Raw genomic sequence first — 25,697 nt, forward strand, 5'->3', positions numbered from 1 at the left:
TGTGGGAGAAGATAGATTTGAGTTTTGTGGGGAAGATAAAACCAGGCCGGATGGGTGAGAGTGCAGGAGAGGGAGATAATGGCATAAGATAGATTATTCAGAGAGTCACATGTGTTTTAGAGGTCATTAATAGAATAAAAGTGTAAGTGTGTGTGTGTGTGTGTGTGTGTGTGTGTAAGTCAGAGGTAACAAAGAATAAAGTGTTTGCCAGAGCAATAAGACAAGTTGGTTTCAGGAAAGAGCACAGATAGCACGGGAGGAAATAAAGGAAATAGAAACATATAAATACATAACATAATAGAGTAGGTGTAATGGAAATATGTGCATTAAATGGGGAAAAAAAACACACTGCAGGGGATGTGATATGTGGAATCGACTAGGCTAAATGCATTAAACAGTGTGAGAGGAAGGAAAAAGGAGGCTAAATTAGTTTTAGGAAGATAAGTTGGGGAGCAGGAGGTAAGAGGAGGAAGTTCACATATCTTGGTTCCTCTCTGGTTTTATACATGTATATAAATAGTTGGGATTTCTTCATGTACCCATAAATGCATGGTTGACAGCTGTAATTCAAAATCATGTTTGGTGATTCGGGCGTTTGCTTACTCTGTAAAGCGAGTGTGTATAGCGCTGGTATTTTTAGGATCCTCTGAGTTTGTTGCCTGATCTGTTTGTACCGTCAGTTTCTTTACATCACAGACCTTCACTTCAGTGGTCCATGCAAAAGTCTAGAAGCAATTATGTGGTTTAATGAATCAGTCTCACCATTAGGTACACTGAACATTTTCTACTTCACTACATGAAACTGATTTAGGTTAAAGCTAAATTTAATCTTGTATAAATCTTATATTTTTGCAGGTTCTTTACCTCACAAAATAAAGTGCCTAAAACAATTTCAAATATAGCTGCAGCTATAACATTTACTTTAATATACAAATAGTTGTTATGGCATATTAAAAATTGTGATAATTTGTCCAGTTGCTTTTGAGCCCTGGAAATTGGGGTTTGTATATAGAAATGACTGTAATTCTTAAACTGTTAATACAATACCATGTTAAAACCAATGAATTCATGTTGAAAGTCTGCAGTTCACAATTTGATTGTTTCATTTAACACCTAGTGCAGCTATAAAAAAGAGGAAAATAAACATAATTGTTCAAGTTCTACTTTACAGTACTACATTTATTTATGTTCGGAAATATATAACTTTGTGAAATATGACTTATTTGGGCAGCACGGTGGTTAGCACTGTTGCCTCACAGCAAGAAGGTCCTGAGTTCAATTCCACGATCAGGCCGGGGTCTTTCTGTGTGGAGTTTGCACGTTTTCCCCGTGTGGCTTCTTTTCGGATACTCTGGCTTCCTCCCACAGTCCAAAGACATGCAGTTAGTGGGGACAGGTCAATTGAAAAATTCTGAATTGCCCGTGTGAATGGTTGTCTGTGTCTGTGTGTTAGCCCTGTGACAGACTAGCGACCTGTCCAGGGTGTACCCTGCCTCTAACCCTAAGACAGCTGGGATAGGCTCCAGCCCCCCTGTTACCCTGAAAAGGATAAGCAGAAAAGAATGGATGGATGGATTTGAATACATTAATTATCTATTTGTTTTTTAGTAATTACTCTCTCAGCTTTAGCTTTCTGAAAGTGTTTTAAAAGTGGATCATAGAAATAAGGACTAAAAAAACTGATGTTACACAAAGCAGTCAAAATCACTCTATGCATCCCTAATAACTACTACATTAATTCATAAAATAACTCATCTGTGCGGCAGTCATAACAAAAGTTACAGTTTCTGTTTACACAGTGATATTTTGATGGTTATTTAAACTCATTCAGATGAGGACGGGAGGGTGCAGAGTCGTAGAAATTATGTATGGCGCAATAAAATGGAGGAATAGAAAATGAAAAAGAGGGCGAACAGAAGAATAAGCAAGAAAAAGCCTAGAGGCTGAAGAGAGAAGGTTAAAGAGAATCAAAAATCAATGTGGGAAGTGATTGTTATCAATGTCCGTCATCTGATCTAATGAAAAAGGAAGAAACAGAGGGGCAAGAGAGAGTTGTGACAGAGATGGCAGCAGATGAAAGTTGAAATGGGAACACTGAAAAAGACCGAACACGTGAAGGAAAAAGGGGAGCAAACAAAAGAGGACAAATGCTCAAGAGTTAAAATTTTCTTTAAAAAAAAAGCTTTGAAAGGGAATACATGTGTATGGGAGGGAAATACAGCTCACAAGAAACAGAAATAAGTCAATACCAAGTAAATTAATAAACAATATAGGGCAGAGGAAGAGAAATACAAAAGCATGAAGAAAAAAAGTGCCTGAACAAAGGAAAAAAGAGAAATTTAGAGACTGAAGAGGAGGAGAGAAAATATGGGAGAGGGAGGAAGTATAAAAAGTGCAAATCGAAGTTGTTAAGTAAGGAACAAACAAAATGTTTTCACAAATCAAACCAAATGTGTTGAATGGCTGTTTTTTGAAGGGCTGAGGACGAAATCCAGCCCAAAAATCAGTGTGTGTGGAGTTAAGTTCAAGAAATAAGCGCAGAAGACTGATTTTCATCTCAGCTTGAGGCTAACGGCTCGAGGCTACATTAGAAGTGCAGCTGGTGGAGTTGAATTCTGGGTAATATAGGGACCAATTTTTCTTTCCTTTTCCCAAGAAGCGGACGATATCTCCCTCATCTATTGTGAGCCTGCAGTGTTAAATTGGTGGAGCACTCTTCTCAGCAGAGGCACACGCTGCAGCGATATCACACAAACAAATCTTGAGCTGCATGAAATGCGGTGAATAATCGAACAAATAAGATGTTATGATAAAGGCGTACCTTTAGATGACACATCTCGGAAGAATGATGGACTATCAGCGGGCTGAAGTCACCTGATGATGTCATCCTGATTCCCATCCAAGCTTTGATTTCCAGTTTAAGGTCTCAGCAGCGTCTATTGACAGCCATTGACTTACTTATTGATTTTTATTTAAGCTGTAGCTTTAACCTACACCCTTTCTTTTTGCCATATGAGTTGTTTTTTTTAAAAATGGTTTAATTTCTTGTGATATAAATGAAACTAATAAAGAAAAAGATTTTAGAATTTCTTCTTTCAGACCCCACAAATAAGGGTGGGAACTGAAAAATAATACGCTCGGTAATATAGGCTGGAGCCCGTACTTCCATCAGTGAGTCCTGGCTTGCCTATTAGGTTTGGCCCCTTTTATCAAGTTTAAAACTGTAATAATAGTCTTTCAGTTTTGTGTCTCTGTGCAGTGTAAAGCTTTCTATATGTGGTGTTGTTTGCTTTTTTTTCTCATGGCAGCTACATGACCTTTTGTCAGTTTATTCCAAGTAAACACATCATGATAAAATCCATTACTTCTTATACATGAAAAAGTTTTTTTTCTAAGAATCCATCCCTATTGAGTTATTATTTAAAATACAGCTTGTAAGATAATTCATAAAGAGTATCAGCTTAATGGAAGCTATTGCTGTTTAATGTCAGATTCATGTAAAACATCACAAATTGGATCATATATTTTACTAAATGAGGAATTTTTCCTGTGGGTTGTACACTATAGGTAAATAAACACCAAAAATAAAGGAGCACAAGCAAGACCTATAGAGGTGATACAAGAGGAAGAAGAAGGGGGAGACAACTGGGAGCACGCTGGCCTCGAGGGATGCACCATGTGTTGAGGTGGAGGAGGAGGGTTATGGGGTGGGCGATTGGGCGGAGCGAACTAAGATGCCGGCGGTGGTTGAAGAATACTGGCTTTGATGAATAAAACATCTGAATGAATGAAGGGGTGGTGTGAATGCATTAAGCCTGGCATAGAGGGGGGAGAGGAAAAAAAGAAGATGGTATAAGATGAAGGGAGGAAGGAGAAAGGAAGAGCAAAGCGTGGGATGTTTTATATATAGAGATATAAGGTGGAAGTTAGAAAAAGGAAGGAAGAAACAAAGGGTGAGGAGAGGATGCAGGGAGGGGAGGAAACAACGAGGTGATTGAAAATAGTGCTCGATCTCAAACAACAAAGGGAGCGTGGAAGCTCAGACTGAAGTTTTCAGACTTGAATATTTTTTTCTCTGAATTGTTTTGAGCTGGTTTGTTTGTGAGTAAATGGCAGAAATGGACTTTTAAAAAATACAATAAGATATAAAAAAGTGTGTCTATTTAGAAGATAAAATAGAAAAATGGGCCTAACTATCAAAAGTGAAATTACACATTGTGCAAAAGGATCCTATTAAAACCCGTCCCTGTGATTCTAACTTCTAAAACATGAAGATTTGCTGCGTTTCTCTGATTCATTTCATTGTACATGTAATTTTCAAGCTTTCACTTTGACCTCTGTTTTCTTGTCATGTTATTAATTTAAAAAAGAAGAAGAAAGAGTTGCATCCCTGCTCGGTGCAGCTGCAGCGGGTTGGCGTGTATTACCTTCTTAAAATGTAAATAACAAAGCAGGAAATGCACTTGTTACTTTTTAGTGGTGGGATATTTTCATGATGCAGAGTTTTGTCTGTGTGTGATTCTTTGTTTGGCTGGGTGTATGTATTAAGGTAGCAGTGTCTTATTTGTGTGGGCGTGTGCATTTCCATTCTTGTCTGCTCATTAAAAACCATCTGTCCATGTTCGCAAAGTGTTTGTGGGGAATTTTAAGTGCTATCTTGCTATCGGACACCCACGTTTTTAGCAATCGCTTGACCTTTCTGTCTTTGTGTGAGTTAAATCGCAGAGCCAAATGAGGAATTACAAACTCTCTGTCCTGCCTTCTGTGTGTGTGTGTGTGCGTGCGTGGTCAAAAGACCATTGTTGAGTCAGTCTGAGATCACATCTGCTCTGCTTTACTTCTTGTAATTCCAGTGTGTGTGTATGTGTGTGTTACTTTTGGTACTGTAAAAATGTGTCCAAAGGTTGTTTTTATTTTCTCGTCAGTCTTCCGTCACTTTTACTTTCAGTTAGTCAGCTTGGTGTGCATAACGAATCAGCATGTGCCTGTGTTGTGTGTGTGTGTGTGTGTGTGTGTTTGCAGGTGTCTATAAGTCTCACTGCCTGCATAATTCATGAGCATTAATGTCTATTTATTTATTTTAATATTAATGAGAGGGTCTGTACGGGTGAGTGGGTGCAACACACAAAAGCAGGGAAATGGTGCTGCGTTAGTGAGTGTGTGTTGTGTTGTGTGTCTGTGGGGTGTCTCAGTTTAATTGGTTCCCTGTTGTGTGCGCTTACATTGAAGTATACGTTTCACGTGAAATCGGAGAGAGGATGAGAGAAGCTTAAACAAGGGCAGACACGTGATAATTTGAATGTCCTTGGGCTGTTGTAAAATGGGCTGGGTGTTTGACTGGGCATCTCACTCTGTGTGTGTGTGTGTGTGTGTGTGTGTGTGTGTGTGTGTGTGTGTGTGTGTGTGTGTGTGTGTGTCCATCCTCAGGCTGATTTGATAGTGTGTGAGAGAGTATGTTTGTCAGCCAAAACCAGCAGATATCGGCTGCCTGGTGGCACATGGGGGAAGGTGTTGTGGGAAAACGGGTTGGATGAAATGAAAAAGATGTTAAAATGACTGATAGGGAAGTTATCGTTTGGATTTGAAGTCAAGGCGAAAAAGTGCATGCAGTGGAGGACAGGTGGATGCTGGAGAGGCGGAGGAAAGGACTAATGGCAGGGGAGAGGTGACATATTTAGCAAATTATATCACTAATTCTTTTGCGAGCTTAAAATGCTTAATCACTGTTCCTTTGTTATAGAGTTTGTCATTCAGTTTACGTGGTGTGCGTCACACGTAGTCAGTATCAGTGTGTATCGAGTCTGACTGACTTTTACAGCTTCTCCTGTCTTTGTGTCACTGACTGGCAGTGCATTTGTGTGTGTGGTCATGACTCACCCTCAAATTCCTGTGTGTTTGTGCGTGATGTGTGTCAGATATTATTTGTATCTGCTGAAAGGTGAGGATGTTTATTGACTTACACACGCACGATTTATTGTTGTTGTGCTTTTAGTTGTGTGTGTGCGATAATGCTAAGATGTGAGAAGTCTGCCAGTGGGTATGCTGGCACAAACTAAAAGCAGTGCAAACATAGTGCCAACAGAGACAGTTACACGATAAAACCCGACAGCCTCGAGGGCAGGAGCAATGATCCATGTGTGTTTGCACGTTTGTGTGTGTGTCCGTGTGTGCGTGTGACACAGAGAAAAAGAGAATCGAAGAAAGGAAATGAAATTGAGTGTGTGTGTTTATGTGTTAAAAATAATGAATTGCGTTTTGTTTATTTGGTATCTTCCTGGGGTTGTCTGTGTGTGTGTGTGTGTGTGTGTGTGTGTGTGTGTGTGTGTGTGTGTGTGTGTGTGTGTGTGTGTTTGAAACCATCCCCAGGTTCTAAAGTTGGTCCTCAAGGAGCCATCTATCTTAAGGCTAGTTTCAAACCCTGTCTGCTCTGGTGATGTGGAGGCCACTGGGTGTGGGTGTTTTTTGCGTGTAGCTGCTAAATGTCAGACAATGTGTGTGTCCAAATATGCTCCAGGAAAGGTGAAAACCATGAAAGAGAGAGCGTATTCCTTCATACCTTTTTATGTGGTTGACTGAATATGTGCCTCTGTGTGTGTGTGTGTGTGTATGTGTGTGTGCTGTGTGGGTGTTTATGCCTCTTGAGACACTCTAGACTGGAGCTTCTTTGACTGGCAGCCAAATCTGTTTATTCTCGTCTGTAGATTTGCTCATGTTGTTTTTGTTATTCAGAAAATCCCCCCTGCCCTCCTCAACCCCCTTTTCTATCATAAATTCCAAATGTTATACAGAGTCTTATTGTTGACAGGTGAAATCTTGCAGCTGTAATTTTGTTGTTTTTAAAAAAAAAAAAACATGCAGTTTGTGTTTGTTTGAGTGATGGTAAATGTTAGTTCCTGCGCAACAGTTACTCTTACTACTGCTTCTCAGGAATCAGCACCCTGCCGTTCCCATCGGCTAATCAGGGAATGATTTACATCAAAAGCGCTTGATGAATGTGGTTGAATGCTTGATAGGAAAGGAAATCTGCCACTGCCACTTACACTTTTAACATGGGAAAAAGACCTGTTGCTTTACAGGAAAGGTAATTTTCATGAGCTTCATTGTACCACCTGTAGAGAGACATTTCTCAGGCGACATATATATAAGTCCTGTGCCGAGGGTAATGAACCTGCACAAACCAGCAGCGGTGAGCGTGAAAGCTACGTTTCTCTGATTCATTTCACTGTCAATCATATATGATGATGATCAGAGCTTAATGTACAATGTTATCCTAATTTAAATTATATGCCCTTTAAGTATTTATTATTGCCTGTGCCCCTTTGCAGAATTAAAATCTGAGGGTTCCTAAAACAGGAACTTCATGTAATTTACTTTTTCTAAACTCTTTCTTCAGAAACCTTTTTTATTTCAGTTTATAATATCCCCAATGTTTCTTTTGTATTCAAGTCAGGTTACATACTTGGACAGCTAATATTTTTTTCTTCCTTAAGAAACTCTTGTGTGACTTTGGCAGTGTGCTTTGGATGATTGCTGTGATGGAAAAATTCAGTCAGGCTTCTGGAGGCTGTAGAAGAGAAGGCGTCTTCTCAGACAGTATTTTGGTATATCCACAGGCGCTGACTAAAAATGCCAGTTTGCAATCATTTTAGCCTATTATTGCACTACTACCTCTGTGCAGTCACTGCAGTAGTCCTAACCAGGCTCACACTTAACATGCTGGACCCCGTGATAGCCAGAGGAATACACCACACGTTTGAGTTAATGTAATGAAAAAGTGTGATACCATTAACCACAAGGCCTCTTGTTAGCTGCTTTAGTAAAAAATTTAAAGTTGTAATTTTATGCTGAAGAGCAGTAAAGTTTAGCTGCAGTACAGTGATGTTGTTGTTATGCATCATTGTTGTTTCTACTGTATATTAGGCCCTGTATTTTCTTACTCAGGAGGCAATTTATGGAAAAAAAAATAGAAAAAACATGTTTTTCCCGAGTTCACCAGCAGACTTTCAGACCTTGAGAGTCAATAAATATCTGAAATGACTTGGCACACTAATGTGTCACAGCACTCTTCCCTCCCCAGCGGGGGTAAAAAAATTTTTAGCAGAGGCAGGAACATGCAGACCGGAGTGGGAGGAGTGGGAAGAGCATTTCCCTCAGCCAATCACACCCTGGTCTCACTGAAATATTTATTTTGATTATTCATAATGATATACACTTACCAACCACTTTATTAGGTACACTTTGCCAAGACTGGGTTGGATCTCCTTTTGCCTTCAGAACTGCCATTATTCTTCATGGCATAGACTCAACAAGGTGCTGGAAAATTACACATATTTTGTTCCATACTGACTAGATAGCATCGCAGTTGATTTGAGCTTTGCCACAGGATATATAAAATTGCAGCAGATCAGCAGTTTCTAAAATACTCAGAACAGCCAGTCTGGAGCCAACAACCACGCCAGACTCACTTTCTTCCCCGTTCTGATGCTCAGTTTGAGCTTCAACAAGTCGTCTTGAACCAAGTCTACATGCATAAATGCGCTGAGTTGCTGAGTAGATATTTGCGTTTACGAACATGTGCCAAATCTGCCTATTTAACCCTGTAAAGCCTAATGATTGCCAGACATTTGTTTTTAAACTGAGGTGTTTATTGCTACATTTGAGTAGTTTATTGCCTAAAAATGCATTGTGCAATTTATTTTTGATGTTTGGCATTACAGGGTTGTAGAGAGTTTGCGCATGTCTCACTATATGTTTCAGCCTCTTTTGGAGTTAGATTGAATATAAGACATTGTTACTTTAGTGCTTAGCCCCCGAATTCTAAAAGGTCAGGTCAAAATATTGGTGATTTTTAAAAAAACTCAAGTGGTGTTGCTAGAAACTCTCCTGCTTTTCCAATAATATTACAGCTACCTGTCAACATTGATGAGACAAACACAGCCCACCCTGTCTCTAGCGAATGCATTAAAAGGTGATGATACAGCACTATGAAGCAAATCTCTTTAATCAAACTCAGACTCTAACTTCACTGTAACACACTGACTATGCATAAATTCTAAAACTATCTGAAAGTTTGTGTTTTATGTGCGGTCTGTATGAGTAATTTTGAACATTTTCTCACTTAAACCATGAGGGAGTAAAGCAAGGGAGTAAACTGAAAACAGAAAACAGCTTAGTATAAATGAACAGGAAGTGCATTTTTGATTTTACTGTGGGAGAATAAAACAAGCTGTATTCACACAAAATATTGCTGTAATACTTACAGCATGTTGAGAAAAACTTAAACCGTGGCGCATATTTCCCGCTCATTATCCCCACCATGCTCAGATCGGTAAATTATTTAAAGTGTTTTATTTCAACTTTAATCAGGGATTTGTTGCACTGGAGGTTTAGTGGATTTTTCAGTTGTGCTCTGCTGCTCTGAACATTGTTTTGTCGCACAGCACCTGTGTGTTTTGACAGACCTGCCAATGGGAGCAGTGAGGTCAGATCCCGTGAATATTAATTGCCTGTGAAACACGCTTTGAAATGGCAAAAGTGGCAGGATACTGATGGGAATTTATTTATTTATTTGTTTATTTGATGTTAGCCTTTTAAATTGGTGCAGAAAACAATGGTGGAAATGTTCATAAATACCAAGAATGTTTATTTTTATCAGAATCTGTTGCATTGATATTTCTGCATATATACAGAAACTTTGAGCGAAAGTTAGACTAACTACTGAGAGATTTACGGCTTTTATGGTCGCTTTGGTTGGCTAACACTAACATTGTGGGGTTTTTTTCTGTTTCAGGTGATCGTTGTGAGTTTGACCACCGGCAGGGCAGGTGCATGCCAGGTGTGTGTCGTAACGGAGGGACGTGCCGGGAGCTTTCGGGTGGGGGTTTCCGATGCGAGTGCCCGGCAGGAGCCTATGAGCGACCGTACTGCACCGTCACCGCTCGGTCCTTCCCACCCAAGTCCTTTGTCATGTTCCGGGGGCTCAGACAGAGATTTCACCTCTCCATCTCGTTAACGTGAGTAGTCTTGAGTAAACATTCTGTCATTTCCTTTCCTCTCTTCTTCTCTATTATTTTTTTGTCTCTTCTTTCAGCTTCCATCAGATATAGCAGGATGGATCATTCTCTGATTTCCTCTTATAGTGTCTCCACTTTTCTTTAAGCTGTTTTTTAAAATTATATCATCTCCATCTTGGAGAGTGATCCTTTTATTTATGGCTTCCCTGTATCCTCCCTCTACCTCGCTTCTTTAAAAGCATTGCTTCTCCATTTAATCCCATCTGCTGTGCTTTGCTGTCTTTCTTTCTCTTCTATGTTCTTATCTTCCATCTGACTATCCTGCTGCAAAAAGCTCTGAAAGGAAATGACTTCATGGTTGGAACCAACTCAGAAAAAAACATGCTTCTTAGTCAGTAGGGCTATTAATTTAAAGTGCCCAATTAATAACTAAAACCAGAGACTGTATATGAAAGAAGGCCATGGCACCATGATGTCACGTTCCCACTTTTGAAACTTTGAGTTTAGCATTACGGCTTGATTTTTTGGGGAAGAAGTGACTATGTATGAATGAGAAGGTAAAATGTTAAGTAAGCAGCTAATGTTAGCACAGCATATCAGGACAAAGACCACCTCATCAAGCATGATGGTACAGGGCTGATGAATTGAGTTTTGTTCATGTGAGGTTATATTTGAGCCCTGGTTAGGACCAGAATATTTTTTTAATATGTCCTGATATGTAAACACAACTTTCAGCTGCTCCCTCATCGTGAGTCATCACAGCGGGTAACTGCATGTTTGGTTTTTACAATAGATACCTTTCCTCACACAACCCCCAAGAGATTTGTGTCTCCTCCTTAGGTTAAAAAAGGGAATCTTTTGCTTGTTAGGGTAGGCTGACGTGTAGTCCACCACAGTGGAGCCACATGATGTCCTGGCATGTTTTACCTTACCAGGCACAGACTGTGTACATTCTTTTAATCATGCATGTACAAATGTGTATGGGGCACATTTGCCGCAAGATTTTGGCCAAGGTTTCAAGAATCTCACAGCATTTCTACACAAGTCATCATAATTTTTTTATTTACTAAGATTGTAAATTAAACCGTGGCACTGACTTTACCTACAAGAGAATTTTTGCAAATCTTTCCATTTTGCTTGGCTCGCTTGCAGCATGTTTTTATTTGAGTTAACACTTTCTGCCTGAGCATATATGTAATGCTAATGTTGTGGCAGAGGTCAGTGACTCCTTTTACCCATCCAAAATCATTTTTCAGTTGCTGCTTGCCTCTAGACATACAAAGCCCACAAGAGAATTGAAGTGGTGCTTAAGAGTGGTCAGGCAGGGTTATGGGATGGATGGTTGCCATGGGTGATGTCGTCTAATGATAGTTGCTAGGGTGATGTTGCCCATGGGGTTGTTGCTAAGCTGATGTGGCTACCATGGAGTAGTTGCCGTGAGACATTGCGGTCACTGTATTGCTTGCTAAATGAGCATTATTGGTGCATAAAAGCACTACATGTGGTTTCTTCTGTTGATTTGTGGTCACCATTAGTTAAGTTAAGGAATGAAGCATGAAGGGCATGTTTTCTTTTTTTTCAGAGAAGCTTGCTTTATGAGCATTTAGCAGGTATCGTGTTAACATTTCTCTGTGTGTTGTTGTTGGTTTAAAAGAGTCCCACGCTGGGTGGAAAAATCTGTGTATAGAAAGGAGTTAATCTTCCATTTTCTTTCAGTAATTTTAATCATGGACTTCTTGAGAAAATAATGTGTGGTCTTTTTCAGCACCATGCTTTCACATTCGTTCAAACCCAGTCAGATCTGTGAGTTTTGTTCTTAGTGTGTAGTTCTGCTTTATGGCAGCACCAAGCAGCAAGACTGAAAAATGAAGCCGGCAAAGTGCCAAAAAACTGCAGTTCCTTGAGTTGCCACTGGAGTCTGAGAACTTTAAAACTTGGTACAAAAAGCAGCTTTGGTTTCTAGTTAAAATCCCCCTTGATGATTTTTTTATTTTATTTAGAATGGTCTTTTATTAGTTTTTGTTAAACTGTAATAAGTCTTAAATCATTGGGTGTAGTCACATTTTAAATGGAATTAAATTCAAATAAATAACATGGTTTGCTTTGTGCACAGTGGTACCACAGTGCCAGAGGTCTGTGCTCCAGTTTTCATGAAGAAAATTCCAGTATTTTATTAACATGTTACTAAATAGCAGTAACCGTTTACAACTGGTGGGGAAATAATTACTTGGTGGTTGCCATCTGGTCTCATATTTCCATTAGCTGAGAACTTACGGCTTCATACTGCCATCCAAATATGTTTACTTTTGGCTCCATGTGAATAATATGGCAGCTTCCTACATGCTAATCCTGAAGCTTCAAGGGAAAGACTAACAAGCTAATGTGTGACATCACATTGGCTACGTCCATCTTTTATGTACAGTATAGGAGGGACATAAACTATATGGAAAACAAATTATTATGAAAATAGATAAACATGTTTTAAATTTACCGGTAAGCTCCTGTTTCATGTGTTAATTGAGGGCAAAATAGACTTCCCTCCACAAGATGCCTTTTTTTTAGATTTCTATAGATCTAACTACATATGAAAGCATAAGCGACAATATGACTCTGCTCTCTATGAATATGAAACCACTGCCATGACTTGAGCTCAAGTTTTTAATGCATTTGAAAGGCAGTTGCATGAGAGAGAGTGTGTGCATGTGTGTTTCTGACAGCGTTTGTTTTCTTTTCTTCAGCTCTGCTTGAAATTGACTGCTAAGCTAACCGAGTTTAAGGAATAGAAATGATCATAAACACATGATTCCATCTTGTAGTTTATTGCTTTTGGGAATAAGTCACATCATATTAATTTGTTTAATGCAGTTCTTGGCGGCACGTAATGAATTTCACAAACAGCAATAACACTGACAAAAACAGACCTGCTGAACATATAAAGCATGCTTCTTTGCATTTATTTACTCCTTCGGCTCCTCTGTGTCTCCGCTTGGCTGACTCCACACATTATCTCCAGTTACTCTATCAAAGCTAAGGTTACAATTTTATTATTATTATTATTTTTTAGCTATTTCTGGTGGCACGGATATATTAGATATGCATACTAGATATTTTGGCACAGTGCAGTCGGAGCGACAGCAAATCCATACAAAGAAGGCACATATTTGCTAACCAGAAACCCTGGGTTTATTTTAGACAATGGCAGCGTCCTCAGATTCACCAGAACGGCGATAAGATGCTCTTATTTCCTTACAATTCTATAGTGCAGGAATGATTTCCATTGGAATTTAAATCAGGAAAATAAAATGCAGATATGATAATTTTAACTCAACAAGATAGGAAACAGTAGAAGAATATTTTTCTTCAACAACTTAAAACCGTTTGAAAGGCAGACATTTATAACCATGCTGCTCTAGGGCTTCTTTCCTGTAGCTGAACCTGACCTCCTGCATCTGTGCACTGGATTTATTTGACTGTCTAGCGGAGTTGGGCTGGATCCAATTTGTGACACCACTGAACCTCACTGAAAGTAGAGAAACCTTGAATAAAAATTTCCCTGCAGGTGCTATTTGTCAGCTGCCTACAAATTGCAGTGTACGATTTTACAATTGAGGCGCTTAGTTGAAGGGAATAGTAAAAACAGGCAAACTGTTGTGGTATCATGTTTAAAACAACATCTCAGTACTTTTTAACGTGGACATTTTATGCAGTGAGAATCTTTTCTGTCTTGCCACCAGGACAGAGTATTTCTCATCTGTTCTGTGCAAAATAGACTTTTTATTTGCGTCTGAGCAGCTGAGGGAGAGGAAGACTCCAGCAGTATGGTTTATTAACTCTGGCATAGTCTGAATACCTTTTGTTCTTCCGCACTAGCCAGGAGTCATTTTTGTTCTGCTGTGTCTGAGATAGTTTTTTGTTTCTGTTTCTTCCTGTATCGGAGTGAAAAATATAATTTAAAATGTGTCATATTCTCTCTGCATGCATATAAAAATGTACAGCCATGGTAAAAAGAGAGTACACCCTCTATCAATTCTAAGGTAATAAAAATTCTGATCAGGCTTTAAAATTATTTAAATATAGCTGTTGTGGTCTGGGGTCGTTGTGTTTTGGACTTTCAAATCTTCCTAATTCATTATTGTTTTGTACTTTGAAAGTAGGTTTTTGTTTCTGTCTTTGGTTTTCTTGTCCTTTTGAGTTTTTGAATCCCCATCAGTTTCCTGTTGTATTATTTTATGTATCTGGTATAGTCACAAATTACGTTAGGTTTCTTAGTTCTCTCCCTGTCCTCTTAGCTTCTTTTCTGTGTTTTTGCCTTTAATATCATGTTGAGTCAGTCTTGTCTTTGTGTCAGTTTGCTCTTTTGTATGTGTCAAGCTAATCTGTCTTAATCCTGGTCCTTATATTAGTTACTTCCTGTTTTATTTTGATAGTCACTCATCTCTGTGCTTTATGTTTAGTTTTGCTTCCCTTGTCTCGTTATGCCTAATTTGTTCCTGCTGTGTTTCCCAGCTGACTTCACTCCCCTAATCACTCTCCTGTGTATATATGTGCCGGTCTCCCTTTGTCCTTTGTTGGAGCATCAGCTCATTTTCCCAGTGATTCTGGGTCCTTGTGCTGCCTAATGTCTTTCTAAGTGTCTTCATTGTTTAGAAGTTTTCAGTTCCTTTTGCATTTTCTGCTTACTTTTGGTTTGTGGATCATTCAGCCTAATAAACAGCTCGCCTTTTGTTAAGATTATTTCGTCTCCAAGCACCTACATTTGGGTCCTCAACATAACACTTGGCCTGTTCATCCCACAGACCAGTGTTGGGAAGGTTACTTTTAAAATGTATTCCATTACAGAATACAGATTACATGCCCCAAAATGTATTCTGTAACGTATTCCGTTACGTTACTCAATGACAGTAACGTATTCTGAATACTTTGGATTACTTAATATATTATCATGCTTTTTACAACAACGTGAATGTACTATTGCTGTGTGATTTATTACTATTACTGAAGGTCCGCGACTCCGAACTGTAGTAAAGGGACCTCTGACTAATACGGCGGGGTCCCTGTCGGCTCGTAGCCGAAAAATAGCTTTACTTTGTTGTGTGGGTCAACTTTTCTTGCGAGAGACAGAGAGAGGCGTTGAAAGACTGCTCCAACGGAACTTATTGTTTTGGAGGAAAACACGAACACGGTGTACAGTCGAGTCTTAATAGCTTACTTACAACTGGGCTCGTCAGGCACTCTTCTTGGCTGCAGTGGTTATTATTATATTTACATGCTTCCAGCTCCCGTTTTTGCTCGATGACAACTCGTACTTTGCCTTTTTCTCCCTCCCTCGCTCACAGACACATTAACGTGTATGGCAGTCCATTCTCCCTGCAGCACGGACTACACTGCCCATGATGCTACATTCTTTAGAGCTATGCTTGTAGCATTCTGCCTGTTAGCTTAGCACAACAACAACAACAACAACAACAAAAGGCGCTCTCTCACCCAGGAAACACACAGTCGCAGAGAGAGAGCGTCGCCCTGTAACCATGGCAACCGTAACGCTGCCGCCTGGAACAACAGCACGTAGCTGTCAAACAAAACCCAAACAGTCCTGACCCGCGACAATATGAAACAGGAAAGTACCGCAGTGTAATCCATTTATTTCAACAAAGTAACTGTATTCTGAATACCACCTTTTTAAACGGCAACTGTAACGGAATACAGTTACTCATATTTTGTATTTTAAATACGTAACGGCGGTACATGTATTCCGTCACCCTCCGTCATTGCTTTAATTGGAATGTTTCCGTTTCGTTTCTTTTTTTTGGTTGTCGCTCACAGTTCATGTGGTTTCTTTCTTTCTCTTGTCTTTCACTGCTGTGGTCACCTACTTCCCCACTCACCTACAAACAACACCCTCTATTTCTCCATATTTTCACAACACGATCACGCAAACACATCAGCTCAACGGCAGCACATTCACAACAGCCTCACAGCACGCACAGACTTGCAGGACACATAAGCAAGCCACGCTTGTTCATATTAGTGAATATTCACACACATAGTCAGACTTATGGAGTCTCTCACCACACTTCTTTTTCTCTTTCTATTTACAAACAAGGGATGTTTCCATATTCTCTCCACCTGTCTAAACGAAACACCCAGCATACATCATTAGACATACACGCACAATTAAGGGCATGCTGAGGTTTGTCACATGGAATGTAAATGGAGCTGGCACCAGAGGAAAGAGGTTAAAAATATTTAACCAGCTTAAAAAACTACAGGCAGATGTTGTTTTATTACAAGAAACTCACAAACCTGTCACAGGTTTAAATGAACTTAAAACACCTGAGTTTCCTAACGTGTTTGCAGCCGGTTATAATTCTAGACAACGGGGAGTAGCAATTTTAATACATAAAAATGTTAATTTTACAGTACTCGATACAGTTATAGATCCAGAGGGTAGATTTCTAATTATTAAACTATCAATATTGAACAAAAAACTATGTATTGTTAGTATATATGGTCCAAATGTTGATGAACCCTCATTCTTCCACGGTTTTTTTAGTGCACTCTCTGAACACCTTGATTGCACACTCATTCTTGGCGGTGACCTCAACCTTGGACTAAATGAAGAAATGGATAGGCTCAACACAACAGGAACTCAGCGTAATTGGCAGTCCACAAATATAATCAAACAGTATATGAACGACTTTGGTCTTTGCGATGCATGGCGCTCTCTTCACCCCACCAGTAAGGAATATACTTTTTTCTCGCATGTTCATCACTCTTACTCTCGTCTGGATTATTTTTTGGTCAGCAGCTCACTGCTGTGTGACATTTCAGACACTGAGATTCATCCTATAGCTGTCAGCGATCATGCTCCTGTATCTTTAACACTAATGCACAAGAATAATACTACGCCAAGTAAAAACTGGAGATTTAATATATCACTACTTAAAGATGAAGACTTTATTAAATACTTTAAAAAGGAATGGACTTCATATTTAGACTTTAATGACACTCCCGGAATATCTGCTTCTGTTCTATGGGAAGCAGGGAAAGCTGTGATGAGAGGTAAAATAATTTCTTTCTCATCACACAAAAAGAAAGAAGAAAACAAAAATATTCAGGAATTAGAAAAAAACATCAAATCACTAGAAGAAGCCTACGCGTCCCACCAAGATCAGGAAACATTGAACAAAATATGCAAAACAAAACTAGAATTAAATGAAACTATTAATAAAAAAACACAATTCCTTATACAAAGACTTCGCTTGCAGAATTTTGAACACAGTAACAAATCAGGTCGATTTCTAGCTAACCAGCTAAAAATAAATAAAGAAAAAATAACTATATGTGCTGCTAAAGATTTATCGGGGAACACAATATATGATCCTGGAAGAATAAACAACATTTTTAGGGATTTCTATGAAACTTTATACTCACCACAAATAAACCCATCTAAAAATGAAATTGATCTGTTTCTTGACAACGTAACTCTTCCAAAATTACTAGACAGTCAAGCAATGGAACTGGATTCGCCACTGACGCCAAGTGAACTCCAGGAAGCCCTGATAAGTATGCCCAATAATAAGGCTCCAGGTCCAGACGGCTTCCCTGCAGAATTCTACAAAGAATTCTGGACAATTTTGGCACCAGTATTCCACAGCATGTTGCAGGAAATCGAGGAAAAGGGCAGACTACCACCAAATATGAATTCTGCCAACATTAGTCTCCTGCTAAAACCAGGCAAAGACCCTTTATTTCCCTCAAGCTATCGTCCAATTTCTCTTTTAAATGTAGACCTTAAAATAATCTGCAAAGCTCTCTCAAAGAGATTAGAGAAAATGACCCCCCTCTTAATTCATCCTGACCAAACTGGTTTCATAAAAGGTCGGCACTCCTCAACAAACACTCGTAGATTACTTAATTTAATAGACTACTCATACGATAAAAACATCGAAACCATAATATTATCTCTAGATGCAGAAAAAGCATTTGACAGAGTTAATTGGAAATTTTTATTCGCAACTTTACACAAATTTGGTTTTGGAAACTCTTTCATAAACTGGATAAGAATATTATACAATTCCCCAACGGCTCGTATCAGAACAAATGACCAGACATCCTCCAGCTTCTGTCTCCTGAGGGGCACCAGACAGGGATGCCCACTCTCCCCTTCACTTTTTGCAATTTTTATCGAACCTCTAGCAGCAGCATTTAGACAGGCTACAACAATTAAGGGCATAAAATGTAAGAACATAGAACATAAAATCAGTCTCTATGCGGATGATGTGTTGCTTTTTCTGCAAAACACACAAACCAACCTCTCTGAGGTAATTACTTTAATAAACTGGTTTTCAAGAGTTTCAGATTATTCAATTAACTGGCCAAAATCTACAGTTCTCCCCATTAACTGCTCCTTCCATAATTCTTCCTCTGCCCCACTGCAATCCGGAAATATTAAATATTTAGGTATTAATGTCTCTCCTAAGCTTTCAGACTTAACTAAACTAAACCACATCCCACTTCTAAAGAAAGTAGAAGGCGATCTGACTAGATGGAAATCTTTACCCATATCACTCATGGGAAGGGTCGCCACTATAAAAATGATGATCTTGCCAAAAATAAATTACTTATTTTTGATGATCCCTAACAAACCATCACAAGATTGGTTCAGATCTCTGGATTCATATATTTCCAAATTCCTTTGGAAAGATAAATCCCCGCGTATTAGCTTAAAAACGCTACAAAGAACCAAGGATAGAGGAGGATTAGATCTGCCTAATTTTCACCAATACTTCTTAGCCAACAGGCTTCAGTTCATCTCAGAATGGTTAAAACATACCTTCTTAGTTGAGCCCTGGCTAGATGTTGAACAGGCACTATGCAAGGATCTAGAGATTTCAGACCTACCATTTATTAGCTCAAACATCAAAAGACATGAATGCTTTAAAAGTATCAACATCAGCTTTTCTCTAACAGCATGGTGGGAGTTTCTAAAAATAACGGAGTCGTCATTAATCCCATGCAAACATACACCTATCTGGAATAACCCTGACATATTACAAAACAATAATATGATTAATTTCCCAGAATGGAGTTGTAAAGGAATTAAATACTTAGAACATATATTAGAGGGAACAGAATTTATTCCATTTGACAGACTAGTTGAACAATATGGGATCAACAAGACAAGGTTTTTAGAATATCAACAAATTAAATCCATAGTAAAAAAGAAATTTAACCTCAGTCAAGTTGAATTACAAACACCACTAAGTGCGGCACATTTTCTTACTCTTAAATCCCCCAAATTATTATCTAAAATATACAGAACACTTTCTAAATTAGATGAATCAATATCCCTTCCTACTGCAAAGTGGGAAGCAGATTTATCAGTCAACCTAGACCAAAACTTCTGGTCTCAGATTTGCTTAAAAACTTTTAAATTAATTAAAAATCCCAGTCTGCATTTAATACAATACAAAATACTTCATAGAGTGCACTATACAGGTCATCAGATGTTCAAGATGGGCTTTACATCTTCCAACAACTGCTCACACTGTCAAGGCAATACACCAGACAATTACATCCACGCTCTTTGGTTCTGTCCACCAGTGCAAAAGTTTTGGCGCGAGATATGTGAAGACTTATCAAAGTGTCTGAAATGTAACATCCCAACTTCCCCCTTAGTGTGTCTACTGGGCAGCTTAGATAATGTCACTTCAGAAAAGGATATAGCCCATATGATCTTCACTGCCCTATGCATAGCCAAGAAAACAGTCCTCATGAACTGGAAAAATAAAAATAATCTTAATTCTAACCAATATAGAAATTATCTATTAGATTACATTAGTCTTGACACAGCCTCTGCCACCACATTAGATCAATTGCTCTGGGCCCCTTTTATCAGCTCCATCACCTAGTGGGGGTGGGGGGTCATAGTTTGGTCCCGCCTTCACTGTTGTGATTGGTGAGGGGGTAGGGACAGGCTTAGGGCGTCGGGGGGTTCCCCGGAGGCATCTTCCTTGGGGAGCTCAACCCGGGGTAGCGGTCACGTCCGGTTGGGGGCTCTGTTGGCTCTCAGGTGACTGTTTCCTCGCGGCTGCGTGCAGCGGGGCTAGGGGAGGGTCTGTGCTGACGGACGTGGGTTACTGACCTGGCAACCTGGCTGCCCCTGGGTGGGTCCGGGATGGGCGTGAGGTTCTGGGGGCGCTCCGTCTCTGGGCTGGGGCCCGGGCCGGGCCTCGGGGGCTTGGGTCCTGGTTGGTGTGTTGCCGGGGTTGTGGGCGGGTGGGTGCATGGGGGCCCGGCCCTGGAGCAGGGTGCCGCCGGTGCGTCGAGCCGCCTGGGGGGCTCTTCAACTGGTGGGGGGGATGGTCACATCTTGCAGGAGCTTTCTTCTCTTCAGGAACTCTCTGCAGGAGGGGGAGATACAGGAGAGGTGGAGGAAGATCTCAGCCTGGGCGTTTACCGTCTTATGTAGTCTGGAAGATGTGTGGATGGTGGGGTGGGTGCAGTTTTCTCTGTGGTGGGGTTGGGTGGACTGTCCAGGGCTCTGTGGGGCCGGGGGGCGCTACTGCACTGGGCCCCGGTCTGATGGGCCTGGGCCCCCCTTCCCTGGCGGGTCGCGGAGGGTGGGAGTGCCTACTGGGGTCAGCGGGGGAGCTGGCCCCAGGGAGGGGTTACCTGCCCCTCCCTTCCTTCCCTCCCCATCTCCAGCTGCCTCCCACTTCCCGCTCCTCCACAACCACCCACACATGCAGGGCCTTGGAGTGGGGGTATGTCACCAGGGTGCAGAGGAGGCTACCCCCCCCCCTGTCCCCTTCTGGCTGCCTCTGCCTCAATTTTATCCCACAACTTAGACATTCACATTATTCACACTCTCATTACACATACATATAGGATCTTGGGGGTGGGCACAATCACGGAGTCCAAATCACCATCAGGGTGTATACCTCACCCCTGACGTCGTTGCCCACCTCTCAATTTTAAATACACTTAGTCATTGAGGGCTAGCAGGAGAGACTATGCGCTTACCTGCTGCTCCTTGGCAGGTAGCTCCATGCCCTCCTGGGTTTTAATTGCACCTTAGAACACATATGCATCAACACTACAATGAGCGGGTGGAGGGAGGTTTGGAGTCTTCTCCCACCCCCATTCTCTGCGGCCTGCTGGAGCGGGAGGGCTAGTAGGAGGAGTTGGCCGTCCGACTGCGGTCTGGGGTGTGGGGCCTCCCTGCTGCTGCGGAGTCGGGGTGGTCTGCCTCTCCCCACCGCAGGGAAAAGGGTAACACCACCTGGGTCTGGGTGCAATTCCCCCCTCCAGGGGCAAGGGTACCTAGACCCGGTTTGTAGAGTACGCTTGGGGAGTGTGATTGTGTGTACGTTGGTTGAGTGTGGAGTGAGTGCATATGAGAGCATGAGGGTGGGAATGGATGTTTGTGTCTGTGTGTGCCTGTATGTCTGTGTCTATATGTCAGGTTGGGTATCAGACGCCACCTCTCTGGGGACACCTCAGGCCCTCCAAGGTTTGGAGGCCTATCTCCACCCACCACCACTTCCCCTGCCGGTGGCGGACTCCCTCAGGTGTCGGTGTGTTGGTGGTTCTTTGTGTCTGGGGGTGGGCGTCCGGGTACACACCGGCTCACTCCTTGGCGGCCGCTTGTCGGGGCCTGGGGCCTGGGGCTCGCTCGGGCCCCTTTGGAGGTGGGGTGCCCCCGGCCTCTCGGCCTGGGGCTCGGTCACTCAGGCACAGCTGGGGGCCGGCGGAGCTCACGGGCGCGTCACTGCAACTCCCCCTGACTTCTGCTCCGCGGCTGCTGGGCGAGCCCTCATCTGGGACTCTCCTCAGCTCTTACTGGAACAGTGGCGCGGCTGCCCCTCTGTTGGTCTTCCATGGTCTCTTGTGTTCTGGGGGCCTCTGGATGTCTGGAGTTTTGATCTCCTCCATACCCGCTTCACACCCTGGAGGACGGGGCTGTGGCCCCCCCACACTCCCTAGCAGATCATTACATGGAGAAACCTTTGGAATGCAAGCATGCTGATCCACACAGGTATGCACACATGGGTATTCACAGACGCGGACTAAAGCTTTCTTGGCTGCTGCCTCAAAGCACACTGTGCGCTGTCTATCTTGCGTGCTGCACAATATCGTTTATTATTTAGTAAATATTGATATCTATGACTAGCTAGTTTATTGTGATGGTGCTTTGTTTTCTCTATTATTATGTTATTCTTTGTTGTTTGCTGTCTCCTCTGTTTGTTTTTTTTGTTTGTTTGTTTTTTTTCTCCATACAGGTGACCCAGGAGTTCTTTTTTTTTTTTCTCTCTCTTCCCCCCCCTTCTCACCGTCTCTTCTCCCCTTTGGTTTTCTTTCTTTCTCTCCCCCTCTTTCTCTCATTCATTCCCCCTGTCCTATTTATTTAAAAAAAAAAAAAAAAAAAAAATGACAAAGGATGAACTGAAGCTCTGGCATCACGTAATGTCGCATACTGCTGTTTCTGATGTCATTTAAGAAAAAAAAACAAAAAAAAACAAAAAAACATGTATTCCGTTACTCCCCAACACTGCCACAGACCATAACAACAACCTTAAATGCACAACAGTGCATGACATATTACACCACGTCATTATGTATTTAACAAGAATTAATCCAGAATGCTTTTTTTTTGGCAGCTTCAAAGCAAGTCCCCAGTTGGTATGAGGTGCTGATATTTGGCTTTCTCTTTGACTTTCTAGGTTTGGCAGGTCTGCAAACATAAGCCGGGCTGCCATGTTCTTTTTAGACAGACAAGACTTTCTCTTGGCAGCCCTTCCAAACATCCATACTAGTTCAGTCTTTTTCTAATTATACTGTCATGAATGTTAATATTTAACATGCTAACTGAGGCCTGTACCTCTTGGGTTTTTGCAATTTCTCTGAGCATGACGCAGTCTGGATGAATTTCCGGTTATGTCCACTCCTGCACATCAAAGATTCTCAGCTGTCTTGAATGTTTTCCACTTGTGAATAATCTTTCTCTGTGTATGCTTGGATAAGGCCTTTTAATGCTTTAATGCTTCAGAGGCTGATGGGCAGAAACAGTTGCTTCTTTACAATCGTTGCTGATGTCCTTCGTGTTTGGCATTGCGTTGATACACCCCAATGCTTCAGACCAACAAACTGCCAAAACTTCTACTTTTATAGCGGTAGTCATACTGATTATGATGATCAATTAATCACTGATCATCACAATTTGATCATCGATGCTAAGCATTAAGGGTGTACTTAGTCTTTCACTCCTTACCTAACAGTTTTCTTTTTACCATGGCTGTGTTAATAAATTCTCTACTGCATACAGCATTTGTCAATAAACTTCAAATTTCTATGTACATCCGTCTTTTAGATTTGCCACTCTGGAGAACAGTGGTCTTCTCTTCTATAATGGACGCTTTAACGAGAAACATGACTTCATTGCCTTAGAGATCCAAGAAGGACAAGTGGTGTTCAAATACTCCACAGGTATTGTATCTTTATGTGCACTCTTGTTTGGTTTTGTTTGCGTGAAATTTGTGCTCTATAAACAGAGACCATATGTCTGCTGTTGTTGTTTGCTTTTCTTTTGACCCATGAACATGTGCAGCAGGCCTGTAAAAACAAGCGTTCCTCCTGAGACACAAAAATCTGTTTATCTAAGAGTGGATTCAGGTAATGAATGCTGCTGATTTGGTCTTTGCAAACAGTTCTTACAGAGGTTTTGGGGTCATTGTAAATAAAGTCGATATATTTGGAGCATCGACACCCTTAAAAAAAGAGGAGACCCATAAGAGCTACATTTGAATTCATTTTAATGGCATATTCTTCATTTACCCGTCTGTAGGTGAGTCATCCACCCAGGTGAGTCCCTTCCTGCCAGGGGGTGTGAGCGATGGTAACTGGCATACAGTTCACATCCACTACTACAACAAGGTGGGTTTACATCCCAATCCCATCTTCATTGTGATCCTTGCATTTGAGCTTCCACTTTGGATTCTTGATGTACTTTTGCACTTTGTAAATTTGACTTGTTTTTATTGGTACTTTTGATGCGTCGGCAGAATAGTTTCTCAGCCTTCGAGCCGACGAAGCACTTTGAATTGAGCCAAAGTATTTGTGTCTACACGACTATGTGGGTGTTTGCGTGTCATCATTTTTATTCATGCATATTCGCCGCACATCTCCTTTAATTTTCTTCATGTTCTTTTATTTTCCTCAGCCTGCTACACGTTATGTGAGTATGAGCGTGTGTCAGAGCGCATATACACTTTCTCCTTTCTTAGCTTCTTTTGCTCCTCCTTTCTTTCACCAGCAGACAGTAAGGAGAATGAATGCGCTGTCTTTCTGCTCTTAGTCTGTTCTCTTGCCCATGTGTTTGTTTTTTTTTCCTGTATGTCCTACTAACCACAGCTTCTCCCTTTTTTCTTCCTGTCATTGTGCAAAGTATTTGTGTAAATACTAATCTCATGTGTTTACTGCTATTTCGTATCTGATGTAGTGTTTCAATGCAATGACGAAAACTCTAGATTTAGTGAATGCTCTTGTATTTCTTGAATCTTGACTGGTTTTCTGTTTCTTTGGACTGTGTCTGGATGTCCAGCCCAAGCGCAGTATGAGTGGTGAGGCTCAGGGTCCGTCAGATGAGAAGATTGCTGTGGTGAGCGTTGATGACTGTGATACAGCCTTGTCACTTCGCTTTGGTACGCAGCTTGGAAATTACAGCTGTGCTGCACAGGGCAAACAAACCAGCAGTAAGAAGTAAGTTTTTTTCTTTTTTCACTTCTTAATTGCAACACTTTGCTGGGACCCAAACTTCTAATGGTCATATACCAATGTCAGCCGGTTTCTCAGTCATAACCATTGACGGTACAAAAAATGGATGCAAATTACAGAAAACTGTAAAAAGAAAAAAGTGCAAATGCAAGTGTCGTATACCTGCTTTCTATCTGAAGGCAGCCAGACAGTGTTACAAAACAGCTTAAGGTCCTATAGAAGTATATGGGATGGGTATGTGTTCTGTAAACACTTTCCTGCTGACTTTCTGGACTCAGTCACTCATTTCAGGCATTACTGAATAGAAAATATCAAGCTTGAGCTAAAAAAAACTTGCAATCTGGGATGTAGCAAAGTACTGTAGATGACCAGTACAACATCTGGCTAATGACCGGACTGAACATTCTCATGTAATTTGTAGTGACGCATTTTGGTTCATTTGGATTTTCCTCAATATGGAAAGAAACTAATTTGCAGGGAAAAGCTACAAGTTTACAAGCTCATCAACTGATTTGGACCAGAGTAAACAAACTTTAGGTGTGAAAACGCCCTACCTCATACTGTGTTTTAAAATATGTGTGAGCTAATGTACAAAAGACTGTCCTGCGCCATCATGCTAGGAGTACTTTCTGGCACACGCCATGACTTTGAGATCAGTGTTTATGCTGTATCAGTATGCTAATATCAGATACAAACTGCTCAGATACAACAGCTACAACACGCAGCTCACTTTTGAATCTTCATTTTCGGTGGGAAACAGCCGTTTGCTGACTTGAGTGATCGGGTGACTCAGTTTCTAGCTAATGTAAGCTGGGTTTGCTTGCTTTTAGCGCTGTAAGAGAGGCATTGTGGCAAAGCTGGAGAGGAAGCATAAGTATCGCATCCTTTAGCTTTTATCACAACCGT

General features: G+C 41.0%; 1 protein-coding gene across 3 annotated transcripts in view; it reads left to right on the forward strand.

Annotated features, from left to right (window-relative positions):
* Positions 1-25,697, forward strand: part of celsr3 (cadherin, EGF LAG seven-pass G-type receptor 3) — a 136,098-nt gene that overhangs the window by 41,287 nt on the left and 69,114 nt on the right. For 2 of the 3 annotated variants that reach the window (XM_026153787.2, XM_026153789.2), the window contains exons 4-8: positions 9,791-10,013; positions 23,389-23,504; positions 23,863-23,951; positions 24,238-24,252; positions 24,619-24,776. In XM_026153787.2, coding sequence (XP_026009572.2) covers positions 9,791-10,013; positions 23,389-23,504; positions 23,863-23,951; positions 24,238-24,252; positions 24,619-24,776 — 601 coding nt within the window. The remainder of the gene's footprint in view (positions 1-9,790; positions 10,014-23,388; positions 23,505-23,862; positions 23,952-24,237; positions 24,253-24,618; positions 24,777-25,697) is intronic. The other variant, XM_026153788.2, reaches the window with a different exon arrangement.

The sequence above is a fragment of the Astatotilapia calliptera genome, chromosome 20 (assembly GCF_964374335.1).
Source record: "Astatotilapia calliptera chromosome 20, fAstCal68.1, whole genome shotgun sequence".
In the NCBI taxonomy this organism is placed as follows: Eukaryota; Metazoa; Chordata; class Actinopteri; order Cichliformes; family Cichlidae; genus Astatotilapia; species Astatotilapia calliptera.